This window comes from Ochotona curzoniae, unplaced genomic scaffold (assembly GCF_017591425.1).
Source record: "Ochotona curzoniae isolate NIBS_2020 unplaced genomic scaffold, NIBS_Ocur_1.0 contig_66, whole genome shotgun sequence".
NCBI classification, from domain to species: domain Eukaryota; kingdom Metazoa; phylum Chordata; class Mammalia; order Lagomorpha; family Ochotonidae; genus Ochotona; species Ochotona curzoniae.
Window position 1 is genome coordinate 10,921,820 of NW_024466512.1, and position 15,060 is coordinate 10,936,879.

Genomic DNA, 15,060 nt, shown 5'->3' on the forward strand with positions numbered 1-15,060 from the left:
GGCTAAGCACTTGTGTCCCTGGCATCCACATGGAGACCTGGATGGAGTTAGGCTCCTGGCTTGGAACTGGTCCAGGCCTAGGTGTTTCAGGCATTTGAGGAATAAAGCAGCAGATGGACGGTCACTCTCTCCTTCTTTCCTCCTCTCTGTCCCTCTCCCTCCCTCCATCCTTTCTGTCACCGTGTTTTTCAAACAAATAAGTCTTTTAAATAGTGCAATAAAAGAAGGTTGCTAACTGTATCAAGACAGTTTGAAAGGTAACAAGCATGAATACAATATTTTGACACACAAGGAAAAATTTGCTTTTTTCTCAAGGGGTTTCCATGAATTTATATACTTTCCCTTTTACAGACTCCACTTTGGGGAGAAACAATTTTCAACTCACTCATATGCAAAACCAAAGTGGTTCACATATATTATTGCTTAGGAAAGGTGAGCAAAAAGCCTTCCACATGGCCATCTTCTAGACATTGTTCAGAAAGGGAAAATCATGTCACCAAACACATAAAATACATGAACAAGGCATTCTTGTACATTTGGACAAACTGGCTTTTGTAAAGCTTCTCACTGACACCCTCTCTAAACAAGCAAACTAATGCTATTTGTCAGTGGCTCCTCACCAAAATGCTGTTTCTTTAAAATCCACGTGATGTACGGGCAGCAGAGGTCAAACAGTATCTATCACTTCAGAAATCAACAGGAAGTTGGTTACTCAGAGTTGGCTGCTGCTTCCCACTAGCTCTTGGTCACATGATGTTTGGGGAAGCCATAACGTCTCACCCTTGCAGGGCAATGAGCTTCAGATGAACCTGGAGTTCAGATTCTCAGAAGGGAATAGCTTTGATAAGCAGCATATCCTGTTTGCTATTATCTATTTGTATTGCAAGGTAATTCATTTCAGGTTGAAATCAAATTGTTTTAAGCTGAGCTAGTGTTTTTATTGGTGTCCTTCCAGCTGGCCTTTCCTTTTAAGTGCTGTTGTATTTCAAACGAGCTGATCTAAAGGAAAAGATTGCTGTTGCCAGCGTGCATCGTCACAGGGGAATGAAGATGTGCAAGGTCTATTTCATGTTATTTGTTTTTCTTTCTTTCTTTATTTCTTTTTTTGGGAAAGCGCTGATGTGGGATGAGGGTGCTAGGAGACTGCTGGGGAAATGAGCTGTCTCGCTGAAGAACGGTCGGGGAGACGCTTGACGGTGGGGAAGAAAACCTAACACAATCTGGTCACATTTGTTATAAAATTGTCATTTCAGGTTGAGAAAGGTAATATTTATAATATGGAACAGATTCTGTAAAAATCCTGAGAATCACTAACCCGTTGGTTTCCACTGCAATTACATACATGCATGGCGGTATTACCCACTGCCTCCCAACCCCCCAAAAATTCAAGGAAAAAAAATCAATGCCCATGATTCGCTGAATTTAATCTTGGGCCTTCTATAGTGAAAGAAAACTTTCAGTTGTGATCTGCTTCCTATTTTAACAGCAACAAAACCCCAGGGAATCTGGATGAGGTAGGAGGGCATGTTAATGCCAGCTTACTTAGAAACGGTTTGGACAACTAATCCAAAGGCACTTTTTCAAAGTCAGCATTGAGTTGACATTAAATTTCAAGCATGTCCCTAAACAGGGACTGTTCCTAGATAACTTTTGCATCACTGCAAAGCACAACATTGTAAATATTTTGGGGGCACCAGGGCTACAGAATCACAAAGAAATGTGATAAGAATTTTCTCGCTAATGCTCTTTTCACAGGCGGATTTTCTAGTGCTAAATCTCCTATCTGACCATGCACACACAGCTGGTTTAAAGAAGCTTATGCTTAAGTGACTATCTTACCTGAGTCAAAATACTATGTTTGCCAAAAGTAATATTGGCTACCCCCCTTTGAAGGTAAGTAGAATATGGTGCGTCTTGCAGTGGTTTTAGAAGGATTTGGGTTCTTATTCAATTATAACTGTTCCATAGCCAGTCTATTTCCTTAATGGAGTGTGGTAGAGCTTAGAAGCAGGTTAGAATGTTTAGTCTATGGAAAACCATTTAAAATGATAGCCAAGTGCTGAGATGCCTGCATCCTAATTAGGAGAGTCCTGGCCCCAATCCTGATTCTAACTTTTGGGTAATGTGCATGCCAAAAGTAGCTGGGTTCCTCTGATCCATGAGGGAGACATGGATGGAGTTCTGACTCCAGGCTTGGACCCCATGTGTTCCGCACATATGGGGAATAAGCTGATGGATAGGAGATCGCTGTCTTTCAAACAAGTAATCTTTTTTAAAAAAAAAATAAAAATTATAAGCTTATACTTGGAAACAGAATAGCCTTGACAGGACAGAGAAAATAAAGCTCAACTGTCTCAGGTACAATGGCCATGCTAAGTGCCCTGAACAACAGTGGAAGTTCAGCAGAACCGGGAGCAGAGAATGCATATTTATCAAAGGGCCGTGGGTTGGAGCTTCTCATTAGCCACTCTCAGATGATGTTCATGAGAAAATCATTTTTGGCCAGAGAGAGATTCATTTTGAGCAATAGTCTCCACATCTCCCAGCCAACGATTTATCATCAATACACTGGAAAAAAGGAGTGTGTGTGACTTGGCATCACAGAGCAGCCGCTGTCTGGGCTGCAAGAACAGGGATCTCTTGGGTTCAGGCACAATTCCACCCTTGGGCAACCACCATAAACAGGCCACCCAGAGCTGCTCTCTTGTGTGTGTTTGTGTGTTTTAAGATTTATTCATTTATTTGAAAGGCAGACTTACAATGACAAAGGCAGAGTCAGAGAGAGAGCAAGAGCAAAGGGTGAGAGAGCTTCCTTCTGTTGGTTCACTCCCCAAATCACTGCAACCCTGGGTTGAAGCCAAGATTTCAGGTCTCCCAAGAACCCAAGCACTTGGGTCTTCTTGCAAGGCTTTTCCAGGCACATTGGCAGCGAGCTGTACTGGAAGTGGAGTAACTTGGTCTTGAACCAATGCCCATACGGTATGCTAGCTTAACCCTCTGCCTCACAATGCTGGCCTCCCTCTCTTCTCTAAAGCTCCTGGGAGATGCAAGTGAGGATGGGAATGTGTCTCAGAGTCAAGACAGCCTTTCCACCACAGCCTCTGTTCTGCTCTGACGTCTGAGCATGGTGACTGAGCACTTCCTTGGGAGGAGCTCCCTACTGTACTCCCAAGAGCACAGCTGGGGTCAACCTCAGGTGAGGCTGAAGGCCTTCACCCCAGGAGGAGTCGCAGGCTGTCCCTGTGGCAAGAGGGCTGGGAAAAAAAGCGGGTGAGGCTCTGGCACTTTCTGCTTGGTTCCTTGCCAGCAGCACCTGCCTCGGGCCTGACAGAGCAGTGCCAGTGACAAAGGCTGGGAACCAGATGGTGACACAGGTACCAAGGTGAAGGCATGCCAAGCACCGTGCACGCTTTGCTCAGGAGACTCAGTTATGCTGTGGCTGCACCAGTCCCGGAAAGCTGATTTCACTGTAAATAAAACAGCTTCTGCAAACAGAGAGCACATGGCTAGGGGCACTGATGCTCAGGCACTGCCAGGATTCTGGCTGCCTGGCCTTGTGTGAGTTCGGCCTTCCATTCTCAGGAACATTCAAGGTGTTCAGGATGCTGTTCAAGGCATCCATGTGGAAAACTGCAGCGAGTATGTGGAGATGAAAAAGATGTAATTTCCATGTGGCAATTCGATAAGACACATGTTACAACCAAGCCTTAGATGGGGAGGAGGGATCTTTTCAGGTTCTCAGAGTGTTTCTTTTGAAATGATCTTGAGAGAAAAAGAAAAAAAAAACACAGAACAAAATGACGTTTGGCAATGGGAGTTGGAAGAGCCAATGTTTTTATTTCAATAATTAGATTTTCAATTACTAGCACATTATCATAAAATGTTGGCTTTTTAGAACGGATTTGAACTTTTATACAATCTGTTTTTGACACTGGCATGTACACCTGTGTGTGTGTGTGTGTGTGTGTGTGTGTGTGTGTGTGTGTGTGTGTAGTCTCTGGTTCTATTTCTTGATTTAAAAACTTGATCAAACTAAAATGTTCAATGCACACGATGATGAACACGCTGCTGTTGCACTAACCAGATGGCTTCTACTCCTTGGAAAACCACTGAGCACATTTTGAATCAGCGATAACTTTGTTGTTTAAAGGATTCCTTCCGACTGTAGTACAGGCAGCTCTTCAGCCCAAATGTGTCCACTACACGGAGCGGCCATTCTGAGGCCCTTTCTGCTCTGCAGGTCCCGACCTGCTTCTGAACCCGAGGGAGGGAATCTACACTCACCCTGGGGATTCTTGTGGCCACCTAAGTGCCAGCCTCACCCTCATCATTAGCAAATGGGCTTGGATGTTGATTTTTTAAAAGTGTAGATGGGTAGCATTCATTTGCTTTGTTCTCATTTTGTAAATACAAACACAAAATATTTTTCAAATTGTGGTCTTAGGTTCCTGAAAAAAAGTCTCATTGTGGGTGACAACAGAATGTCATCATTGATTCCCTTCTTGCCCAATCCAGGAGAGAAAAGTGACCACTGGTGTCACTGTTTAATGTCATCAGCAGTCATTCTTCAGATACTGGCACTGCAGTCAAAACTCAGCTGACCTCAACATCAAAACAGTTCCTGTTTGTTTTCCTTTTAAGGAATTTCTATTAATGCCAGAAATATCAGAATTTAAAATCTTCAAGAAGTCTTTTGAAGGTATCCACTTGGGCCCAGCACAATGGGTCAGTGATGAAATTCTTTCTTTGCAAACGTTGGAATTCCATATGTCTTGGCTGCTCCTCTTCCCATCCAGCTTCCTGTTTGTGATCTGGGAAAGCACAGTGGAGGATGACCCAAAGCCCTGGACCCTGCACCCTCATGGGAGACCTAGAAGAAGCTTCTGGTTCCTGGCGTCAGATCATTTCAGCTCCGGCTGTTGCAGCCGCCTGGGGAGTGAATCAGCAGACAGAAGATCTTTCTCCTCTCTGTAAATCTGATTTTCCAATGAAAATAAATAAAACCTTAAAAAAATGTATCCCACTTGTCTTTTACCTTTGGTGAGATGACAGGTGAAAATTAGTCAATTAAAACAACTGTATGAAAGAGTGATCAGGTGACCCCTGATTAACCCCAGTGAAGCTACCTTCATCATAACCACTCTGCATGGGGCAGTGGGGGATGGGGTAGGATGGGGTAGGGTGGGGTTGGGTGGAGGGCAGGCACCGTTGCCTCCATTTACTGCTGGAGGGTTATGGCTCAAAATGCCCAACACCACACAACTCAAAGCTAGCCCCACATCGTGGCTCTAGGCATCCATCAGTCTACACTCTAAATGACTACAGCGAATGGATGACGGTTGACAGTTCTCTCTGCTGACTTGAAAGGAAGATACTGAGCACTTCACCCCACTTGTGAATTACAGATAGAAAGATACCCTGCAGCAGGTGTTTAACCTGTGGAGTGCCTGAGCTTGATGCACAGCTCCAACCTGTGTCCACCTTCTTGCTGATGCTGGAGATGCTGGCACCAGCAATTGGGTGCTAGTCACCCGTATGGAAGATCTGATGCAGGTCTCATTCTCAGACCTCTTGAGCTTTGGTCTTGGCTACTGTGGGCGTTTCCTAGTGATCAATAGCACTATAGTAGATGATACCCATTTTCCTTATCTTACTAAAGTAAATTTCCATTTAAAGCAACTATGAGGTCCGATTATCACAAATGGATGAAAGAAGTTTGTAAACCTACACAGATTCTTTTTCAACAATAATTTTCCAGGTGTTCAAATTGCCTGCCCAGGTTAATCCATTCTACTCATCCAAAGTTTATTCACACTTAGCCAAAGAAGAAATCCTGAAACATAAAGAATTTTTCAAAGTCATTCTATACCTAAATATTCAGAAATCAATTAAAGTAGGTTTTCAAGAAAGTCACTCATTTATCTGCTAACCTCTTGGAAAATAACAGCATAGATGTGTGGTTTGGCTTTTATGAAATGAAAGCATCCAAATTTAAAGTGTTTGGGATGCAGGGAAAAGAAACCAAGATAAATATTCAAAGTGATTATCCTTGATCCTTGATGTCTTTTCAACCCACCTCACCTGAGGGTGAAGAATTTTATTGCCAGAGAAAAGCTTTGATAAGTTATTGCATAATTAGCCATGGAGTTATGACTACTTACTCCCATAAGTTATAATGTGACTTTAACTTGACATTGTATTATGTCCCATGATTCTCTAAATTTGAATTATCAAGTTTTAAGGATGCAATGGAATTTAATACATTTGACAATGTTCTCACAGTAGTACTACTTGCTTAGGTCCTAAAAATAGTGCCAAAACAGTTCTGTTTTTTTTTTTTTAACAGTTCTGTATGTTTTTATACACAAGTTTTCTCTTGTGACAACTGTTGGAGAATTAAACAAATTGGGCAATCTCTTAATTTTAAATGACTACATCTTTATAATCACTACTTCAGTGCATTTATTTTTCCATGAGCAAAGTTAACATTTAGAAGGTCTAAAATACGGTGAAAACATTACTTGGTCATTTGTAGCAGATATTTCCAAACTTAAGTCCCTGTTTTTGTGTGTGTGTATGGGGGGGAATGTCATAAGAAAATTCAAACAAGTGGTATCCCTTTGACCCACACCCTCCAGATAGAATCCCAGGCTATAGATAAAATTAGTAAAATTACTCTAAGAATTCATCTTATTTTAATGTGTGGAAAATAGCAAAATTACCATGCCAACATAAGGAATATATACTATAATTCATAAATGCCTAATTATTAAAATAATCATATAAACATGGTTATATGCAACCTAGATATCTCTTATAAGATGCAACTACATATTGTGTGGTCATTCCTGTTATATATTACATCCAATTTTCATCAAATTAATCCAGCTATGTCTACATGGCATTATGAAATAAACATTTAATACCACAATAGGGTCCTGTTCTGCTACTGTACAACCATGGCATGCAAGCAACTATGCATTAGCTGTAAACAGTAAAGTGTAATTACCCTCCAGAAATCCAAAGAATAGGCAAAGTACATAGATAGTACTAAACAACTATACTTAAATGACTTTCATATTGGACAAAATTATAATGTATACAGTAGCTTTGGATGACTCTGTCATTGTCCTTAAATATTGAAGTTAAAAAATTGGAATTCGAACTAGATACGTTAGTGCTACCGAGTGAATTGTTAAGAATTAAATGATTTTTATAATCCAATGTGAAAATTGGTTTTTTTCCGCCATAATTCAGAGTTTTGAGTCATTAAGAATATGCTGAATGTGGGCAACACTGAACTTGTTTTGTAAACTGTAGATTTTCTCTCATAATATCAATATGTTCATATTGACAATCAGAACACTGCTGTTTGCCAGTTGACACTTTCCTCGACTTTCTTTGTGAGTGGAAGAGTTGGCAGGAAGGAACTTAGGTCATGTCGCCTTTTGGGTGGTGCCACTTCAAAAATACATTCACTAACATTTGCGAAAGGTAAATAAAATCTAGCAGCTGGAAGAGGCAGGCTAAAGGCAAAGGACATGTTCTGAACACGCGGATGGATCACCGAGGTTTGATCCGATGATCTGTAGATAATTTAAAAGAATTATCCTATTGGAGCGAACACTATAAAAAAAATCACGCCTTCAGCTCTTTGCAGGATGTGGTACCGGAAGCTGTTTTTGGAAGGAGAGGAAAGCTGACCGCTAGACAGGCTTTTCCATGCTCTATCAGCTCTGATTATGACTTAGGCAGTCGGTGTGGCCGACAGGAATGTCCTCTGCATTTGGAATTCTAATAAACCGGCGGGACGTTTTACATGCTCTCCATCCAAACAGGCTCACTCATTCTTCTCTGTATTCTTATTGGGCAGAAATGGTCAAGTTCCCAGATTGAGTTTGGATGCAGCAAGGTCACATGAAACATTTAAACACATCATCTATATCCTATTATTAAATCAAAATCTTACTTCCACATTTACAACGAGATAAAACATAATTAAAGCCATTGCAACTTGCTCGTTTCCTGTTCATACACAGGTGACTTATTTGCTTATGAGGCAAAAACTATACAGTTCTTATCATTCAGGCATTATAAAATGTCTTCCTTTAAAGTCTTGGGATATAAACAGTTGATTTATACGAATTACCTATTTTTCATCTTCATTAAGAAACAATATACATCTTTTTCCATAGTAATTCAATACTAGCTATGAGAAGTCTTAGACAGTCGTAAAAACTGACTTTATCACCTGTGACCACCAATACTATTATTTTTATAAAACTCACAAACATTCTTTGGCCACTTGGGTCATTTCCCACTTGCAGGGAACTGTATTTTGGCCCTGGATCATACAGACGTTTGCCTCCATAAAATCTGAGGCCATAAAACAGCTTTTAACAGAAGCCATTTTGGAAGTGAAACATCCCAGACTGTGCAGGAGAGATTTCCATTTCTCAGACACAGGTTCCTTGACGTGTTGAGAGGTGTTTTCGATTCCGGACACCCGAGGACTTGTCTTTACTCTCTGAAGGCCTCTGTTGTGAAATGTCTATTAGGGCACTGGCAATTGCAAGGCCTGGAAGAACAGAAGAAACAGATTGAAAAGCCTGAGTAAACATATCTGGGATGGTGAGAGTATGGCTTTACGGTCCTGCTCTCAATCATTTTCCCTTTGGTCATCCAACACACAGCTACAATTTCCAAAAAAAAAAAAAAAACTTAGACATGCGAACTTCACACATGATGAAGAACAAGGATCCAGCAAAAAATCAGCCTACTCTTATTTTGGACAATCAAATTCAGTTCTAGGTAAAAAACAAAAATCCCACTCAGCCATGGAAACAGCTGCACACTGTTGTTCTCGTGTCCCAGCATGTTTGCTCCAGATGTGCTAGGAACTTACAATACGACATTTTTGCTTTGTTTAGCATTTTAGAAATAAAACTCATCAAGATTTTTTTTAAAAATCTACAACAGTTTTACGTTTATAGCAATTTAACTGCTACTTATACAGTTCATAGTTTATATTAAGGTGGAATCTTGGTGTTGTAGCGTTCTGTCAATTTTAGTGAACGCATAAAGAAAAAAATGACATGAATTATTATTATACATTATTTCATTCTTTATAGTGAAATATACAGAATCGTTCCACTGTTCCAAAAATCCCATGTGCTTCACAAATTTATTCCTCTTCTTCTCTGAAGCCTTTGGGAACCAATGATCTTTTAAATGTCTCAACAGTTTTGTCTTTTCCAGAATGCCATGTAATTGGAAACATGCAGTATGTGACCTTTCAGACTGTTCTCTTTCACTTAGAAATATAAATTTAAGGTACTTCTACGTCTTCTTTTGGCTGGGTAGCCCATTTAATTTGCTGCTGAATGTTATTTCATTGTGTGGATGTACCCCAGCTTGTTTACCCATGCTGTCACTGAAGGATGTCTTGGCGAATTTTGCTTCCTGCTCTAATCAATTATGATCGAAGTTATTATAAACAATTGCATGTAACTGTTTACACAGATTGAAGTTTTCAGTTCGCAGACACTCAAGAGCATCACTCCTAGGTAGCATTCTAGGTCAAGATGTTAAAGAAATTGCTAAACATTTTTTCAAAGTGGCTGCAGCATTCTGTGTTCCTAGCAGCATCAAACGAGGCTTCCTGTCACTCCACATCCTCGTCGAGACTTGACGCTGTCAGAGGTTTTGATTTTAGTCATTATGATTGGTATTGGAGCAGTATCTCATGGCTGTTTTAATTTACATTTCTCTGATGATACACGATGTTGAGCCATCTGTATACACTCTCTAGTGAGCTGTCTGCTCAACTTGTTGAGTTTCTAAGAGTTCTTTATAAATTTTGGATACCAATTCTTTGACAGATGCTCCTTTGGAAAATATTTATTGACTGTAGCTCATCTTCATTCGCTGATTCTGTGAGCGAATGTGAGCAAGTTGCTACTGTTTACAAGTGGACATGGAAGAAAGACAATTTGTTTAAAAATACTAATAAAAATTCTTTAAGTATATGATAAGGACCTTGAGTACTAATGGCAGAATATAAACACAAATGTGAACATCTATCATAGTAACCAAATAGACTGTCATAGTGTTACATGATTTTTTTTTTTGCATTGCTTGTTCTTTTATCAGAAGGAACGTGTGAGAAGATGCTCAGGGATAGAGCAGCCTTTACAAATTCATACAAACACTGATGGGACCTAACACTCTAGGACTCTCTGTAATTACACATAAGTCATTTTAGTATCTATTGGGTCCATGAAATTCTTGAGTAAAACCAAAGCTTTCAAAGCATAATAGCAAACCCAAAGGACAGGCAGATTGGGTTAGCTCATGCTCCTTTCTCCTAAGTCGTAGAGACTTGGGTTTGAACTGAGCTGACCTGTCCCTGGGTCCTCATAGGTGTCTCTGCATACGTTGCTCTTAGAGAAAGACTTCACTTTTGGATCTTGCCATAGGTAGGATGTCACTGAATTATTTGATTCCTTAGGCTCAGTTTATTCTAGATAAACCTTCCTGGAACAAGGCATTATGAACGGAATGAGATGCCCATGAACAGACGTGGAGGCTGCCAGAGAAACGGGCAGTGCTGCACAGGTGAAGGCAGAGCCATCCAGGGCGCCTCCCCTGGGCAGTAAGGGAAGCAGCAGGAGGAGGTCTACTGATGGACGAGGCTGGCAGACTTCCTAAGAGAAGATTCAGGGACCTTTGAGTCATCCCAAATCCACTGAAAATGGACACCTGAATGGGCATGAGAGACCAGTGTGGCCAGCAGACAAAAATCCTGTTTTAAGACGTTAAGCAGTGGGAAGAGAGAAGTAGGCTTATCCGCTTGGAAGCGGTGGTAGGACCAGATGAAACATGTGGACGCAAAGAATTATATGGAGCCTCAAGCCGACTTAAAAATAGAAGAGAAGAAAATTGTGGCAAAGGATACATTTATGGTGTTAGAGAGAAAAGGATCACTCAATTGCAATAATTACTAGCAAGGCTAGTGGTCTAACAAAAAAAATTACCTTTTAAATACTGCTGCTATTAAGCCATTCTCTCAGGATATTCAATATTACCTTGATTTCCTAGAGACCATTCGGTGTTCAGAGTTTAAACAGAAATTGGTTTCTTGACCTTTGAAGAGTGAAGTCATCAAGTATCCAAAGGAGATGGTTTCACTAATTATTCTTCTGCCATAAAATTATTTTTTAAATTTCTTTAATCAATGGTTCTGAAGAACATAATGATTGTTTTAAACCACAGAGTGAGCTTGCGATAACCAAGGTCAGGGAGACCTTAAGTTTTCACAGGCCTCCTGGCAGACTTCTATCAAAATTTACAACTTCTTGATGTTCCATTTCTGGCATCATTGTGTTCCAAGACAGCCAAAAAAAAAATGTAAATCTCCTTAAATGTGGACAAAGACCACTTATACCAATTTCAATGATCACAACATCCAAATATGAAATTATGTTCTTTATTAAACCGTGGCATGATGAAGGCCACAGAGACTCAGAAAAATGATACTTTCCCCAAAGTGGCTGCAAATGTTTTCCTTATGGAAGAGAGTGCCAGGAGAGAAGTAAACAGTTCTAATTGCCTAAACAAAAAATCCTACGCTAATTCAAAACTGTTGGCTACCTCTTTGAATCTCATGGTATAGGAAGTCCAAACACTAATTAAAGTAGTGTCGCTCACAATATATCCTGGGCTTACCAATGATTCTGAAACTTAGAACTACAGCCAGCTTTAAAGAAACAACACATAAACTGAAAAACCATGTTTCAGTTCTTAATTAACAGCTACAACAGTAAAATGCTTATTTTCAATTTGACAACTTTTTGGCCTTCTCTATGGAGACACCACACTTCCAGATTCTGAGCAAATGGCAACCGCAGGTAGAAAATCTTGCATTTCTCCAGGCCATAATATTTAAGTGTCTACTAAGTGCACTCACAGAGAACACTCAGTGCTCTTTAGGCAAAATCTTACCTTCTTCATATGCCAACCGCTATTTTCATGGGTCCTTCACCGGACCACACAGTGTGAATTCTGCCATGAGTTATTCTTTATACATATTACTTATGAAGTCTTGTTATGTGTTTCTTGTGAAAAGCACCTAAACTATAATAATTGCATTTGTGGGACTGGTGCAGTAGCCTAATGCCGAAAGTCATCACATTGCACGTGCTGGGATCCCATATGGGTGCAGGTTCTAATCCCGATAGCCCTCCTTCCTATCCAGTTCCATGATTGTGGCCAGGGAAAGCCATTGAGGATGGCCGGAAACCTTGGGACCCTGTACTCTTGTGGGAGACCAGGAAGAAGCTCCTGCCTCTTTAGATCAGCTCAGCTCTGGTGTTGCAGTCACCTAGGGAGTGAATTCCTCTCTATCTGTCCTCCTTTCTATATATCTGAATTCCAATGAAAAAAATTTCATTTCTGGCATACCTTAAATGCAATGTTAAACATAAGATTTTTCTTAAGGCTAATCAATTTTGTAATTCTTTACGTTTAATATATGATAAACCTTTAACCTGGAGATTGTTAGACCCCCTTCACCCTACAAGCAGACCTGTATGCAAGAGGACTCTCTCTTTTTTATCAAGAGAAATCACTGCCACAGTAGAAAGCCAATCTTTCTTACCCACCTCCACTAAGCATACCATGTATGTGCTATGAAAGACTGAAAGATAAAAACCAGATGATGGCAAGGCCATAAAAAACATAAAACAGATCTCCGATGCCCTACCAGTTTGCTCAGAAAACCAACCTGTTACTACAACCACCAGTCCAGAAAGTCTGTCTGCTATATGTCATTCCTGTAGGAAGTTAGTCTATTCTAGCAGCAATGTATGCGATAGAAGAACTTTAAGAACTGGCTGCCTCATATGCCAAGGACTTGAATCATGACTGTCGGCTTCCCTAATGTCTGTCCTTACATGGAACTTCTACAAGCAGAGAAAGCCAAAACTTGGTGCATATCCAGAGGCATTGGCTGCCCACAGCTCCCCCAGGACAGCATCCAACAAAGGTATAGCTGAAGCTTGCCTCTCCTACTACGAGGCTTTCCCGCTCCTCTGCCAGTGCTTTGAGTCAAGGCTGCACAACAGATGAAGGTGGCTGATTCTCTTCTTACAAAAAGCTCAGGAAAGCTACATCTTGCTTGCATTTGGTTGGTCCCTGCTTATTCCTACATTGACAATGAAGAGATAAAGGTGGTTTGAGATCATTCCTGATTTGGGGAAAAAGATAAATAAAATGAATAATTTAGCAACCAGTTCCCTGTGCTGTCCTTGTGTGCACCCTTCCTCCTGCCTTGGCTCTCCCTGGACTCCTTCCCCATGGGTGGCATTCTGGGGTTCACCCTGCACTGCGAGCACCAGGGGAGGAAGGGCGTCATCCCAGCTGGAAGCTGCGCAGTGGTGCGTGCTGCGTGGCCGTGAGTTCCATTAAAATCAGGTCACTTCCAAAGATCATTTCTCAAAACGTCACACAAATCATCTGATGAAATCCACTTATTATGTTGGCTAGACCTGCCATAGTTCCTTGTTATCAAAGCAATACAATTAACTGGGGGAACAATTCATTATTTTAGACTGGTGGTCTAGAAGAATTTCATTTACCATGTCAAGATGATGCACAGATGCTTCGGGCCAGCAGAATCTACATTAAAAATATACTGGGCGATTCAATAAAAATGCTGCAGCTCAAATATTTATTATAGACTTTACCTTTATGCACTTTTAATTCTTAAATACCAGACACTATGACATTTAGAATAGTTAAATATGAAGTGGAAACCTCTTATAGAACCATCTTCTTTTATTCCCACTTCGTTTTCCATGGCCTGTTGGTGTTTCCAATCAGAGCTAGCTGGCCTAGAACCTTGCTAAGAACTCCTCTGAGGGGCGGGCATGCTGTGTGATAGCAGGTGATTCAGAAATGGACAACATTCAGTAGTCGTTGGGGCCACGGCCAAGACCAAGAGTTAGCTATTTTCTATATCAGTAGAATGTGGATAAAAAAATCAAACCTTTCTTTAGCTATGACCTTAGAAAATACAAGATTTCTTCCCAAAGTTTAAGAATTCCCTTGCTCTTTAAAGAGCACAAATGTAAAGAGAAGACAACACAAATGACATACAGCTAATATTCCCATGGTAAATATGGTCTTTAGACTACTAATTTTTGCAATGAAATCCACTAAGGAGAAATATCAGAAATTCAGTTATTGTTAGTAAAACTCTAGTTTTCCCTAATGGAAGTGAAATGGTAATAGCACACTTGAGCAGTAACAATCTAATCATAAAATTACTGATGTGTGTTTTTTTTTACAATTATGCAGAACAATTAATAAGTACAGTAATAAAACACCACGCATCAAATGAAATTGCCCTGGAAAGAACATTCCCCGTTTATATACAAACATAGTACTTTCATTTTACGTTTGCACAAAAGCCTCAGAAAAGTCATTCATTTTGAAATGCTCTCCTCCCAAGTCCGTGTAAAAGAAGGCATCACTATATATTTTAATTTTCCAGGAAAACAGCTTCATTAGGCGTGAAAGGTTAATTGCAGGTTTAAGTGGAGTTCAGGGCACGGAGCAGGGTCTGTAGCGGATTGTGCAGTCTGCTTCAAGAAGACTGAATGAGTGCAATAAACTGTTTGCCCTGCTGAAATGTTTTACTACCTCATTTACTATCTGTCTTCTTTTACTGCTTGTATTTGTAGTTCTTCTAAACCTTTAATGGCTACAGTTTTATTTCACTGTAATCAGATTTAAATGGAAATACCATGCTGGGATGTTTAAATGTTTTCCCTCTGATTGTATATAGCTACATAGTACTGATCACAGTCTTGGCTATCCGTCACGTGATTAAGAAAGTGACTTTGGGAAACTTTGATGTTGCCTAGGCACTAGCTATTGTGCAGACTTAATTTAACATTCAGGGTGGCCACTCTTGCCAGAATACAAGCAGGGCTGGATGCATAATTAGAAAATATGCATTTCCATTTTAATTTATCTCTTGGAAGGCCAGCACCAATG

At 40.3% G+C, this 15,060-nt stretch overlaps 1 protein-coding gene across 1 annotated transcript in view; it reads right to left on the reverse strand.

Annotated features, from left to right (window-relative positions):
- Positions 1 to 6,450: 6,450 nt before the first annotated feature.
- Positions 6,451 to 15,060, reverse strand: part of ATRNL1 (attractin like 1) — a 538,040-nt gene continuing 529,430 nt past the window's right edge. Inside the window, exon 29 of the mRNA XM_040992049.1 lies at positions 6,451 to 8,578. Coding sequence (XP_040847983.1) covers positions 8,457 to 8,578 — 122 coding nt within the window. The 3' untranslated portion in view covers positions 6,451 to 8,456. The remainder of the gene's footprint in view (positions 8,579 to 15,060) is intronic.